The sequence below is a fragment of the Erpetoichthys calabaricus genome, chromosome 2, assembly GCF_900747795.2.
Source record: "Erpetoichthys calabaricus chromosome 2, fErpCal1.3, whole genome shotgun sequence".
Taxonomy (NCBI): domain Eukaryota; kingdom Metazoa; phylum Chordata; class Cladistia; order Polypteriformes; family Polypteridae; genus Erpetoichthys; species Erpetoichthys calabaricus.
The window spans coordinates 206,747,238-206,760,780 of NC_041395.2; the positions used below are offsets into that span (position 1 = coordinate 206,747,238).

The 13,543-nt window shown below is 37.4% G+C and overlaps 1 protein-coding gene across 3 annotated transcripts in view; it reads left to right on the forward strand.

Moving 5' to 3' along the window:
- LOC114646733 (nuclear receptor ROR-alpha A-like) overlaps positions 1–13,543 on the forward strand; it is a 344,553-nt gene that overhangs the window by 109,832 nt on the left and 221,178 nt on the right. Inside the window, exon 2 of one of the 3 annotated variants that reach the window (XM_028795052.2) lies at positions 3,071–3,175. The exons of the other annotated variants lie outside the window; for them this stretch is intronic. Coding sequence (XP_028650885.1) covers positions 3,071–3,175 — 105 coding nt within the window. The remainder of the gene's footprint in view (positions 1–3,070; positions 3,176–13,543) is intronic. 3 annotated transcript variants of the gene reach the window in all.

A 13,543-nucleotide genomic window follows, 5' to 3' on the forward strand; every position in this document is an offset into this window, starting at 1 on the left:
GCAAATTTGGATTAGCCCAGAGAGTTATACACTCTTATTCAGAGTGGCTCAGTGGAATGGTGGCGAAACCTCACTGGAGCTACATGCATGCCTAAAATATTAGTGTGATTGGTGGCTTAACCCACAACAAAAAAAACACAGAGGAAATAATTGATTATATTGTCCTTGAGCAATTGGTACAGGTGCTGGAGCCCAATGTGAAGACCTGGACTTTTGAACAATGTTTTACAGATTGGATGAAATATACCATGGGCAGGTCACCTAGGGCAATCTAAAACAAGTGAATGGGTTGCCAAACATTTTTTTGGCGAAGTTGGTTCAAAGATGTAGCAAATCATTGTAAGAACAATCCAGAATGTCAGTTAGTAGGGCCAGTAAAAACTGAGATAGAGCTCCACTAATACTATTGGCAATGATAGATTACTCCTTCAGCAGAATGGCCATAGGCATTATAGATTCTCCAGCAATCAGCAGGAGTGGGCATTGGTGTAGGAAATGATCACAGGTTGTTGGGCTAAATTTAAAGTGGAGTTGATCAAAGGGGTCTATAGGTTGATAGGAATAGAGGGTTTGAGAACCATCCATTATCGCTCACAGATTGACGGCCTATAAGGATGCTTAAATGCAACACTGAAACAAATGAATGGGGAGGGAATGCTTGCACATGCATGTTGCTGCTACTCCTCTCTGTTGACAACACTTTTCATTATAATTTGCATTAACTTTGTACTTTTTGCAGGTCTTTCACTTTCTCTTACTGTATGTATAGTTTATGGATGCAATTGATTTGTATTGAATTTGGATTTATTTTTATGAACTTTGCCTTGACTGAGTTTGCAGCCTCAGGGACAACTGATGCAAATCTCTTTGTGGTTCACTGACAAAACTTTCTTTTGATTGCCCTCTGTTGCCTGATGCTTAAGTGTCAGATAAGCATTGGCTTTATAGTATGGTGAAATACTCTTGTGGTAAACTCCTGTATATTAAACAGTTTGTCCAGAGCAAGACTGGAATATCCTAAAAGACACTGGTATTGTGTGGCATCCAAAATATTTACATCGCAGGTCATGTCACCACCATCACTGGGCTGCGAATGGAAATTCCAATGGGTTATCATTTTTATTTTTTGGTATTTAGCACACTGTATTAATCCCCGATATGCAGATGATACTCAGCTGTATTTCAATGTCTCAGTGAAATTAATCCTGACTGTTTAAAATTAAATTGCATCAAAGCTAGACTTTTGCAAATTGGCACTAAAGTACAACTTAAGAAAATGAGCTCATTTTCATTCATTTTTGACAATGTAATGTCTTGTCTTCTTCTAAAACAAGGAATCTTGGTGTCATTTTTGATTCCTTCTTTTCTTATTCCTCCAATATAAATCACATTATATTATATTATATTAATCGTACTTCCACCTCCATAACATATCCTGTGTTTGCTCATTCCACTTCTTTTCTAATGCTGAGAAACTTGTCCATCCTGCATTGATTATTGTAACTCCCTATCGGCAGGAGCTTCTTCTAATCTTATATCATAGCTCCAGTTGATTCAAAACTTTGCTTCAAGAATCCTTACACGAAGCAGCAACAGTGAGCACATAATACCCATCCTGCTTCACCTTCACTGGCTCGCTGTGTCTTACAGGATTGAATATAAAATTCAGTTATTAACCTGCAAAGCTTTAAATGGCCTTGCACCAGACTGCATCGGTGACCTTCTCATCACTATACTCCTGTGTGTCCTTTAAGGTTCTTTGATTCTGGCAATGTTATTGATCCCCTACACTTACCTGCACTTTGAGAGCGACAGGGCCTTTACCTCTATAGCCATGACTTTGGAATGACCTCCCAAAATTAATTATATCAGCTGACTTAATTCATTCTTTTAAAAAACAACTTAAATCCCATCTGTTTCTGAAAGGTTTTAACCTAATATTCTGCCCCTTCTTTCAGTTTACCTCTATATTCAGATGCTGAGGAGAAATAGTGTGTGTGTTATATCACAAATTATTTGTTCAGGTTTTTCTTCCAGTATTGAATTATGCATTTTACTCTGGTTTGTTGTCTTTTATTTAATTCTTTTTATATCTTGTATTAGCGTTCTATACAGATGTTACATTTACCCTGCTGTTCTCTCTGAGATTCTGTGATTCTGTGAAGTGTCTTGAGCATGGGAAAGGATACTATATAAATAAAATGAATTATTATTATTAATATTGTTATTATTATTATTATAATTATTAAATGGGTCTATAGGTACATACATATAGAGGTTTTGAGAACCACCTCTTATCACCCACAGATCGATTGCCTGTAAGAACACTTCAATGCAATACTGAAGCAAATGGTTAAAAAGTTCAGGTCAGACACTGGGGCTGATTAGGACCAGTGTCTGCCTTACCTTCTGTTTGCATAGAGAAGTTCCAAAGACTTGTACAGGATCCTTACCTATTTAATTGATATACAGAAGCAATGTGCAAGGTCTGCCTGGCTATATTAAAAGAGGGATGAGAGAATGGCAGTTCTAACGAAGAAATGTACATTTTAAACTATGTTTTGAAGGTTAGAGACAAATTTACAGTACCTCAATGTCTTTTTCATTAAAGAAAACATGGCCCAAGCACATCAAAAACAAAAGCAGTGATATGACCGATCATACCAACCCAGACAGAAAATTTTATTACCTTTTCCCTACCTCCAGTAATAGTTTTTTGACAATGTCACGAGGCCCAAATGAGATTGTGCTACAGAAAGGACCTATAAATTATGAGATTTACTGTATATGCCAGATATACCTTGTCATAAGAGACAGATTTTCCATGTCTACCTGCTGAAGAAATAGAATGAAAAAGCAAATACTGGGTTTCAGCCATTGGATTGAAGACGAAGAGGAATTATCAAGCAGTTTCTGACATTGACTGAAACTAACATTGGCATACTAATGTTGGATCATCTCCCTGCAGAATAACAGGAACAATTAAAACACATCATACCGGAGCAACTGTTCAGTGAAACACCTGGTAGGACTAACTTCATTGAATACAATGTCTGTCTTACCTATCCAGGTCCCTTTCATCAGACATGCAGTAGAGTGCCAGCACGTCTACAGGATACGCTAAAGGAGGAGTTGCAGTCCATTCTCCGACTGGGAATTGTAGAACCATCCTCAAGTGAGTGGTGTTGCCCTGTAGTACTGATACCAAAAAAGAATGGACAAATTTGTTTCTACCTACATTATTTTAAACTGAACACAATATCATTATTTGACCCCTACCCTATACCGCAGGGTAGATGAAATCATTGAACATCATGGACCAGCCTATTTTTAACTACTTTGGAACTCGGTAAAGGATATTGGCAAGTACCATTGTTATCTTCCTCAAGGCCACTCACGGCATTTAAACCCACTGATAGATAATTTCATTTTAATGTGATGCCCTTTGAACTGCATGGTGCAGCCGCCAGTTTCAGAGGTTAATGGACATTGTGCTAAGACGGACAGGGGGATATGCTTACGCCTATATTGATGATATAATGATATATAGTGAATCTTGGTCTAACCATTTGTCTCAACTGTCAGATGTTTTAGACAGGCTAAAGCTAGATGAACTGGTAATAAACCAAAAGATGTGTATTAGTGAGAACAGAAGTCCAATACTTGGGTATACCATTGGAGGAGAAATCATCAAGCCCCAGGTAGACAAGTTGCCGCTTTTCAGGCATATAAGCGGCCAAACCACAAAGAGGCAGGTCTGCTCTTTCCATGTGCTTGTAGAATGGTAAAGTTGGTTCATTCCCCTGTTTTCAGATATACCATCCTGCCCACAAATGTCCTGTACAAGAAGGCACCGAACAAAATACAATGAATGGACAGAGGAATGTGAACAAGCCTTTGTTAAATTGCAAAGTGCAATTTGTAATGACTTTGTTTTTAGATGTCCTGATTTTAATTTACCCTTCTGTTTATAAACTGAAGTGTCAGGTGAAGGACTGGGCACTGTTTTGTCACAGGGTGAGAGAGAATAGACACTCTATTGCCTGTATTAGCCAAACACTGTTCCCTAGGGAAACAAGATAAAGAGATAAAGAGGCTTTAGCAAAAAAATGGGCTATAAACTCTGTAAAATTTTACCTGTTGGGAAATCTCTTTGTCATAGAGATTGACTATTGAGTTTTACATTGGTTGTTCCTGCCACACATGTGCATCTGTAGATCTCCTCATAGGCTCTGTTAATGTATGTAATGACCCACCAGACCAGGAGGGGCTGCTGCTAATACTATCTTCTCCTTCTCTCCCTGCAGCACCAAGAAACTGCCCCTAAGGGCACCTGACTCCTCCCCTTCCACTCTTGGGAAGGAGATATCATTTGACTGAACAAAGGTGCTTGTTGAGAACCCCAAAGCCAGGGATAGTTTACTTGCATTGACGGGCATTGTTTTGTTTTCTTGTTTTTTGTCTAACCAGGATGATCCGATTGGTGCCCCAAATCATTATAAGACTGTCTGTCATTCCATCACACAGCCACAGATCATATGAGGGATTCCAAAATGCAAATTAGTAGGTTGTACTTGCCTTAAGAACCATACAAATTTCATGTAGGCTATATACTAGGGAGCAAGAATAAGGTTACAGGCTATTTATCTCAAGTCATCACTGTGACGTTGTGCTGTGTTTCTTAAAGCTTCCCATGGTCTTATCCCTTTTGGTTCAAAAGCCTCAGCAGGAATATCTTATGTTCCTTGAGCAAACTGTCTTTCAGGAGTGATTGGTTCACTATAGAGAATGTATGCTGTAGAAGGATTCTTATAAACTCATCTCTTGTGCTGTTGTTAATGAACTCTACCATATCATAACTTATATAGGTAGTTTTGAAGCACGTATCTGCAAAACAATACCATGTCTAAAATTTCCTCAATTGGAGGATTTGAATACTTGTCTCTCAATATCATTATCATACCATATCAATATAATTGTTTTAATCCTTGTAGTGAGGCCTGCATCACCTTCTGTATTCAAATCACTGGTATTGAAGAGTTTTAGATAAGAGATGCGAATGCATTTCCCTTTGGACAGTGCATCTATAAATTCCTGAAGTGGTGCCAGGACCTTTTTTTTTTACTGCCTCTAGGGCAAGGGTGTGATGCCAGGTAGAACCAAAGGTATTGTTTTCTTATCAGCTGCTAGGACCTGAATTTTGTGTTTCTCTTGCTCAAGCAGTAATCATTTTTTGGTGAGAACACCATCTAGTAGGTGTTACTGTAACTAACTAATGGTTTGGCAAGTTATGTTCAGCTTGTGCACCTGACATTTCCTTTTCTTATTTTTGGAATGAGAAACTACTTATAACTTAAGTACTTATAACTAGTGCTGGGCAGTATTACCGGTTCATACCAAAAACCATTTTTTATTTTTGTTATGATATGTATTTTTCTTATACCGCAACACCAGTTTAAATAGCCTAAACAACATTCGGAACGTGGCGCAGTGGGAAACTGTTTAAGGGGGGACCTTTTTTACTGCTGCACCACTAAACAGGCATGCAATGGAGTACATGCATTAGTGGAGGTATTGAACGGTGAAAATGGACCATTTTGTGGACCATTATGTCAAATGTGTGAATACTGTTTCTATACTACTGGATAATACTGCAAGCCAAGTTGTATTTGTTTTATTTTTTTTTTCAATACTGTGTAATGTACCTGGGTACTGTTTAATAGTGTGACGACATATTGAATTTATTCTCAGCATTTCCACTTTAATCTTGACGCTTATGATGATAATAAAGTCGACATGTTGACTTTATTCTCGACATTTCTACTTTATTCTCGCCTTTTATGTCGAGATTAAAGTCGACATGTTGACTTGATTCTCGTAATTTGTCATTAAAGTAGAACATTGTAAACTAAACTTCATCTTAAAATGAATATTTAATTTACTGTATTTTCTCAAACCCTGTCGTAAGTTATGTAGCACATTAAATGCTTTGTGTTAAATGTTCCCCGAGCCATGTTAATCGCTACGTGCCTTTTAAATTGACTTCCTCTTGCACTAAGAGGTGGTGCAGGCAGCACACAGAATAAATTAATTTCATGACATTCCTGCTCCCTGAACATTTAGAATGCTAAGATAAGTACTCGATATAATTTTCATGATGAAATGCATTAAAGCATGTATTAATCGTGTGGGGGCATGGCAGCGTGGAGGTTGCATTGCTGCCTTGCAGCAAGGGTGTCTTGGGTGTACCCTGCCTTGAATTTGCATGTTTTTCTGGTGGGTTTACTCGGCGTGCTTCAGTTTCCTTTCATAGTCATGTAGGATATGGGGTTTTCTTATGCTATATTGACCCTGCTAGTGTATGTATTGCTCGTATTCACCCTGCGATGTGCTGGAGCCTCATTCAGGATTTGTTCCTGCCTCGCACACAATGCTTGCTGGGATGGGCGCAATCCTGAATGGATGGCATATTTAAACATGTATAACAAAGATTTTTTTAAAGTTCTGAACACTCTGTTGTCTAAGTTTATAACTAGTTTTAATTTCACAAAAGCGTTTATGGTGTGGTGATTGGTTATGTGGAGAAAGAAAAAGGATAGGAACTGGGGGTTTGGTATGCCAAACAGAGACAGCATGCATGCAATAAAGAAAGCCCGCTCAGAAGAACATCCATTGAATTCCGTGTTCGTGTCTCCGACCACCAGATCACGAACCCAACATTTACACAATATTTAAGTTAAACCTGTGCGATACCCATTCATACATCCAGTTTTTTGAAGCCTTGTCACACCTGCCATAAAGTTCTCTACACTGAACGTACACCTGGGGACCCCTTACTGTGAGAGAGCAGCACTACCGCCACACCACCGTGCATGTTTAATACATGCTTTAATGCATTTCATCATGAAAATAACATCAAGTATTTATCTTAGCATTCTAAATTTTCAGAGAGCAAGAATATCATGAAGTGAGTGTATTCTGTGCGACGATCTCTGCCAGCGCCTCCTCTTAGTGCGGAGGAAGTCAGCATTTAATGCGATACATTAACTTATGATGGGGTTTGAGAAAATCTAGTAAATTAAACATTGATTTTAGGGTGAAGTTTAGTTTACGACATTCTATTTTAATGAGAAAATAAACAATGAGAATAAAGTCTTGAGTTTTTTTTCTTCACTGTGCCCCTAATATAATTCCGTAGGGCTATACGACAAATAGCATTATAACTGCAAGTTGCAGTTTTATTATTTATATATAGCTTAGCTTGAAGCAAGGTCCATATTAATGCAATTTGCCTTAATGATGGTTCAGTTGGTAAAGATGTCATCACCAAGTTGCACTTGTTTTATTTGATTTTTATTTGGTGAGTACTGTATAATGCACTGGGGTTCGAAGTCTTGAAGGAATAGTATTATTACTGGAAGTTGCACTATTATTTATTTTATTGTTATTATTTATTAATTTAAATATTATGCAGTTTAATGATGGGAAAATTGCTTTAAAAAGTCACTTTAATGTGTCAGTGGACAGAGATTGTTAACATTAACAGAAAGTATAGTTGGTTTACAAAACATATTTACTCTTTATTCCTTTTCTAAGATATGTTCACTGCAATACAACTTTTGACAAGCACCTCTGACTATTTTACTAAGTCTAAATGCCTCTTTGGATGGTTGAAAATATGTTGTCAAAATTTTATCTCAAGTTGTTTGCAAAACATGTTCAATAAAAAGGTTCTAAATTTTGACTACAACTGTCATGCAATGTGATTCCTTCTCTTCAATAGTGCCACCCCCTTGAAAACTATCACTTTATTCCTTTTCTAAGATATGTTCAGTGCAATACAACTTTTGACAAGCACCTCTGACTATTTTACTAAGTCTAAATGCCTCTTTGGATGGTTGAAAATATGTTGTCAAAATTTTATCTCAAGTTGTTTGCAAAACATGTTCAATAAAAAGGTTCTAAATTTTGACTACAACTGTCATGCAATGTGATTCCTTCTCTTCAATAGTGCCACCTCCTTGAAAACTATCACTTTATGGGGCCATGCAAACCTGTATTAATACTTGTGTGCACATTAAAATGTTTTTTTGTACAATGTACAATTCTCATGACAGTGGAATAGGTTATTCTTGGACAGTCTTCTGCAGTAATTGCATTGGAAAATGTGGTTAACATCCACTCAGGCATGTGGAAAAAAAATACCGTCGAATACCGTGAAACCGGTATAATTTTGAAAAATACCGTGATATAGAATTTTGGTCATACCCCCCAGCACTATTACAATCCACTACAAGAAACCTTCGTCTTGCAAATACCTATCGCCTTTGCCCCCCTATGACCAAACTTCGTACAATGGGTGACCGAGCTTTTGCAGTTGCTGCTCCATGGCTCCGGAATGCCCTACCAGAGGACCTGAGAACACAGCAGATTGTGGGCTGTTTTAAAAAACACTTAAAGACTTTTCTGTTTAGGAAAGTATATTAACAAAATTGCCTTTAATTATTGTTTTATCTTTGTTTATATCTTGTTGTGTCTTTGTTTAATTTTTTTATGTAGCACTTTGAGGTTTACTACAAATGTAAAGTGCCTTATAAATAAATTGAAAAAGAAATTACTATTACTATGACAGAATGAAGAAAAGAAAAGAAAAGAAGCCAAGCTGAACCAGCAGTAAGCATGTTTTTTGCTTTCAGAAAAAGGGTTGAGCTCACAATTCTTTGGAAGTATAAAACTGTGCTGGAAATTAATTTCTAAACATGTAAATTTAAATTCTTCAGCAGCAAGATCAGCAACTGCAGTTGTCAAGGTTGACATCCCATCTGACTAGAAGTTGTGTACTGTGACATCAGCTTAAGGACAAAATTACATAATCAAAGAGTACACAGAGAAACATACACTTTGTTGTATCATTTCAGTCACTGACAAATTTTACTTCTTTCCATTTATTCTTCTCAGTGCTACCAGAAGACATAATATCATTTCCAGTTACTCTTTTATATAAACAGAGACTCTATGAGTCTTTTATGTGTTCACAAATGAAACACCGGAATGTACCAAAAGTTTTAATATGATGGTCAATAAGTGCTTCCAATTCATCATCATTATTTATTTAGCAGACTCATTTTTACTAAAGCAATAATTACAAAAATAATCTGTATATATTAAATATGCCCAAGTGATCAATAAAGTACGAAAGCAACAAACAACACATAACTACATTTTAAAGTAGAGCTTAAGAAGATTAGTACTGTAGTTAGTTTCCTGGCTAAAATTAGAAGTAGAAAAAAGCAGAGAGTGTAGATTTAATAGGACCATCTGGACCTTCTGTAACAACTGCGGAAAGGGATGCCTGTTCAGTGCTGTGAGGTGGGGTAGGTGGCGAAGGAATAACATGTGAAACTAATCTTATTTGAGTGTTTAAATGTGTTTTTTTCCTCTACAGTTGTTGCATCAATGTAAAAGAGATGACCTGAACCATTGTTTTATTTGTGTCTCACTGTTGTTTGCAGTGTCTAACAACATAGTAGCCAATTATGATGTAAAGATGGAAGTGCTGGCAGAGGTGGCTAAAGTCAGCTTTACCAACATTGAAAATAATATAAAAGATAGGGTATTTTAAAGCCATTGAAAATACAACAGGAAAGGTGATAATGAGGCTGTCATTTTTCCATTCTTGTTGATGAAAAAAGAAAATTTGCTTGGTATGATGGGTGTTTAAAATTTCTAACAATCAATATGAATAAGTTGAAGAGAAGATGGGAGCTACTATTGTATATTACTATCAGTACATGTTTTGATCTAGAAGTTAGAACAAATTCAAAATGAATTTTAAAGCCGTAAGTTGGTAAGTTTTCTAAAAGTAGGAGGCTATGTCTTTCACTAATGATGACACAACTTAACCAATCAAAATTCAGGAAATCCTGGAACCAGCTTGTAAAACCAAGATCTGGAAAATATTGTAATGTATAAATTCAGAGAAATGTTGATAAGCAAAATTCAGCAAAGCCTTTTTCACAATGAATATGCTGTCTTCTCCAGTGACCTTGTTCATCAAATATTTTCCTATCAATTCACATCACATTAAGGCTGGCATAGTGGAACATTTTTGCCCAGCACAGCAGAACTTAAATGCATGCATACTGTAACATTGTTGCTGAGCTGTTCAGTACTCTGGGAGATTTCCACCAATCAATTGTCTGAAAAAATAAAAAATTGGAAGTATTTTCATTTGAGGGGAGTACATTAGCTGACTGTAATGAGAGCATTATAAGTACTGCCACCAGATATATAATACTGACCCACATATGCTCACAGTGCAGTGCCACAAAACTGCAGATCGAAACAGTAGTCAATTATTATAACGTACTGCATAATTTATGCCTTCGGAATGTGGAAAGAATACCCATGCAGGCACCAGGAGAACATATAAGCTGCATACAAACCATTTTTGGGGTTCAAACCCAAGACCCTAGAGCTGTACTAAATACTGAACCAGCAGTGAATCCTAGAAAAATATCACCATAGATTAGGCTCAAAAGTAGAAACATGAAGACGCACAGTATTCATCTTATGAGCTGAAAATCCCATGTGCAAGGATTAAATTAAGTGCATATAACCAGCAGGAAAATCAATGTTTAGAACAACATGATTGTTTTGGTAGGTTTTCTTGTAATTGTATAGAACATTGTTGAATTAGCCTAGTAAAATACAAATGTTCCCAGTGTATGCTGTCATGTTGAATAAGTGTGCAGAATTTCTTCCAGTGAAGTTATTTTTTATCCAATGAGATAAACGTAGTTTAACAAAGGTTTCTGATACAGCTAATACTGCTAAATGGCATCATTTTTCTGGGAAAGATTACTAAAAAAGTGACTGTTATTATACACATAATTACTTTATATTTACTTATTATATACAGTATAATGTATACTTGTCATGGATTTACATACATAGTTGTTTTCTATTATATCTTGTGGTCATGCGCATGTTGTCCTTGCACAAGAGCTGTGTGCCCAAAGACAGAGAGGGTGACGTGCTGTCTAGAGAGTAAAAGCAAGGCAGAAAGGTTTTAGAACTGGTCTACCATATATTATAATGGGAAACGTTCAGTTGCTGTCAAATAAGATGGATAAACTGTCTGTGCTTATAGCAAGTCATGGAGCATACAAGTACAGTGGCATTTTGTGCTTTACAGGGAGCTGGCTTAAACATGACATACCTGACACTGTTTTAACGTTGGACAGATTTCTTCTTATTCAAGCAGACAGAGACCCAGTGTTTTGTGGAAAAAGACCGAAGGTGGACTGGTCATCTATGTGAATGAGGAATGGTGTAAAAGTGAGCAAATTACAGTTAAAACTAAAGTTTGTAATTCAGATACTGAAATTCAGGCTGTCGGAATTCATCTACATTGTTTGCCCAGGGAGATAGATTACATCATCCTTATCTATACTAATAAAAGGCAAAGCCCTCACTCACTCACTCACTCACTCACTCACTCACTCACTCACTCACTCACTCACTCACTCACTCACTCACTCACTCACTCACTCACTCACTCACTCACTCACTCACTCACTCACTCACTCACTCACTCATCACTAATTCTCCAACTTCCCGTGTAGGTGGAAGGCTGAAGGCTCATTCCTTACAGCTTACTTACAAAAGTTAGGCAGGTTTCATTTCGAAATTCAAAGCGTAATGGTCATAACTGGAACATATTTTTTGTCCATACACTGTAATGGAGGAGGCGGAGTCACGTATCGCGTCATCACGCCTCCTACGTAATCACGTGAACTAAAAACAAGGAAGACATTTACAGCACGAGTCACACGCGGGAACGAAGGTAAATGACGTTAATTTTTGACTGTCTTTTAATACTGTGTAAGCATACATATTAACACATGTGCAATTAAACGTGTGCATTTACGGGCTGATTTCTCAGGCTTAAAAGCTCACCTTTTATCAAACGCGGGAAGAAAGGTAACTGACGTTGTTCACTGTCTTTTAATACTGTGTAACCATACATATTAACACATGTCCAATTAAACGTGTGCATTTACGGGGTGATTTCTCAGGCTTAAAAGCTCGCCTTTTACTAAAAAGGTAAATGCAAAACTATTTTCAATCAGTTTATTGAACCGCTCCCGTTAAGGATTGCAATAACATATTCGCGAGATAAAAGAACGAAGTAGGGGGAAATGGAGGAACAGCCGCAAACAGCGAAGAGCAAAAAATTAATTAAACGATTCAGAACGGAGCGAGTTAAGCATACAAGCATGTTCATAAGGGAAACAAAGCACGGTGTAAAACGTAAGTTTAAATTAAGTTTATAGAAACGCTCCCGCTGCGGATTGCAATAACATATTCGCGAGATAAAAGTTTAATGAGAAGACACGAGGTATAAACGAACCACACGCCGTGGCGCAACGTTAGGGGCAACAGTTTCAACCATTCTATGATTTGCTTCTCGCAACTGAAAGACGGCACATGGCGGATGTTAGCCGACTTGCTGACCGCAACATTAGGGGCTTCAACTCTGGCGCTGACGCCACATCTCAGTGCCAACACTTTGCAGACTCTACTTAAAAGACACGCCCTCCTCACTGGACAGTTAAAAAGACCAATCATACTAACGATGACATCAAGTATTACCCAATCAAAAGTACGAAAGGAGGCATCTTCATAAAATGCGTGTGGGATGATTTGCATGAGACGCTGCTTTAAAAAAAATGATTAAAAAAATACGGGACAAATCCCGTCCAGTATTGATTCAAAACGGGACGCGCAATTTCATTCTCAAACGCGGCATGATTCCGTATTTTAAAGGACGGGTGGCAACCCTACAGTGCCAGGTAACCACCCATACAATCAGATTGTGATTCAGACTAGGAATGCAATGAATGTAATTACTCCGATCTACATACAAGGCGAAAGTCTTGCAACATTCAAAGATGATGGTTTGGGATAAGTACACCATACAACATAAAAGAGCTTATGAAGCCTTGAACCGAAAAAAGCAAGATCTCAGAGATCGTAAAAAAAAAAAAGGAGGTAATGTCGTTTTACTCGCTGTAGATTTTAGTCAAACATTACCAGTTATTCCACGAGGGAGACCAGCAGATGAACTCAACGCGTGTTTAAAATCCATGCTTCTCCCACGGTCGGTTATATGTCGCGTGTTCTCGGGTAGATACACCAAAAAATGTATACATTTAAGTATGTAATGGGCAAAGAAAAAATGAGGTATACCCGAAGGCACTGCAGTAGTACTCCATGTAACTTTACTTCTTAAATGTTAATGTTTTACTGTTTAATAATTTATACGCTTCTTATATATTGTTCAAATTCTTTTATCAAAATACCAGTGACAGCGCAATGCACGATAACATGGAGTGAATACACCATACGCATCTGCCCACGGCCGCCCTGGTGTGCGCAGATAGGAGTTGATTCTAAAATAAAATAAACATAAAAAGAGTAATACAATCATCACCCATAAAGCGGATAGCAGACGTGACGTATTATATGTGTACCAGAT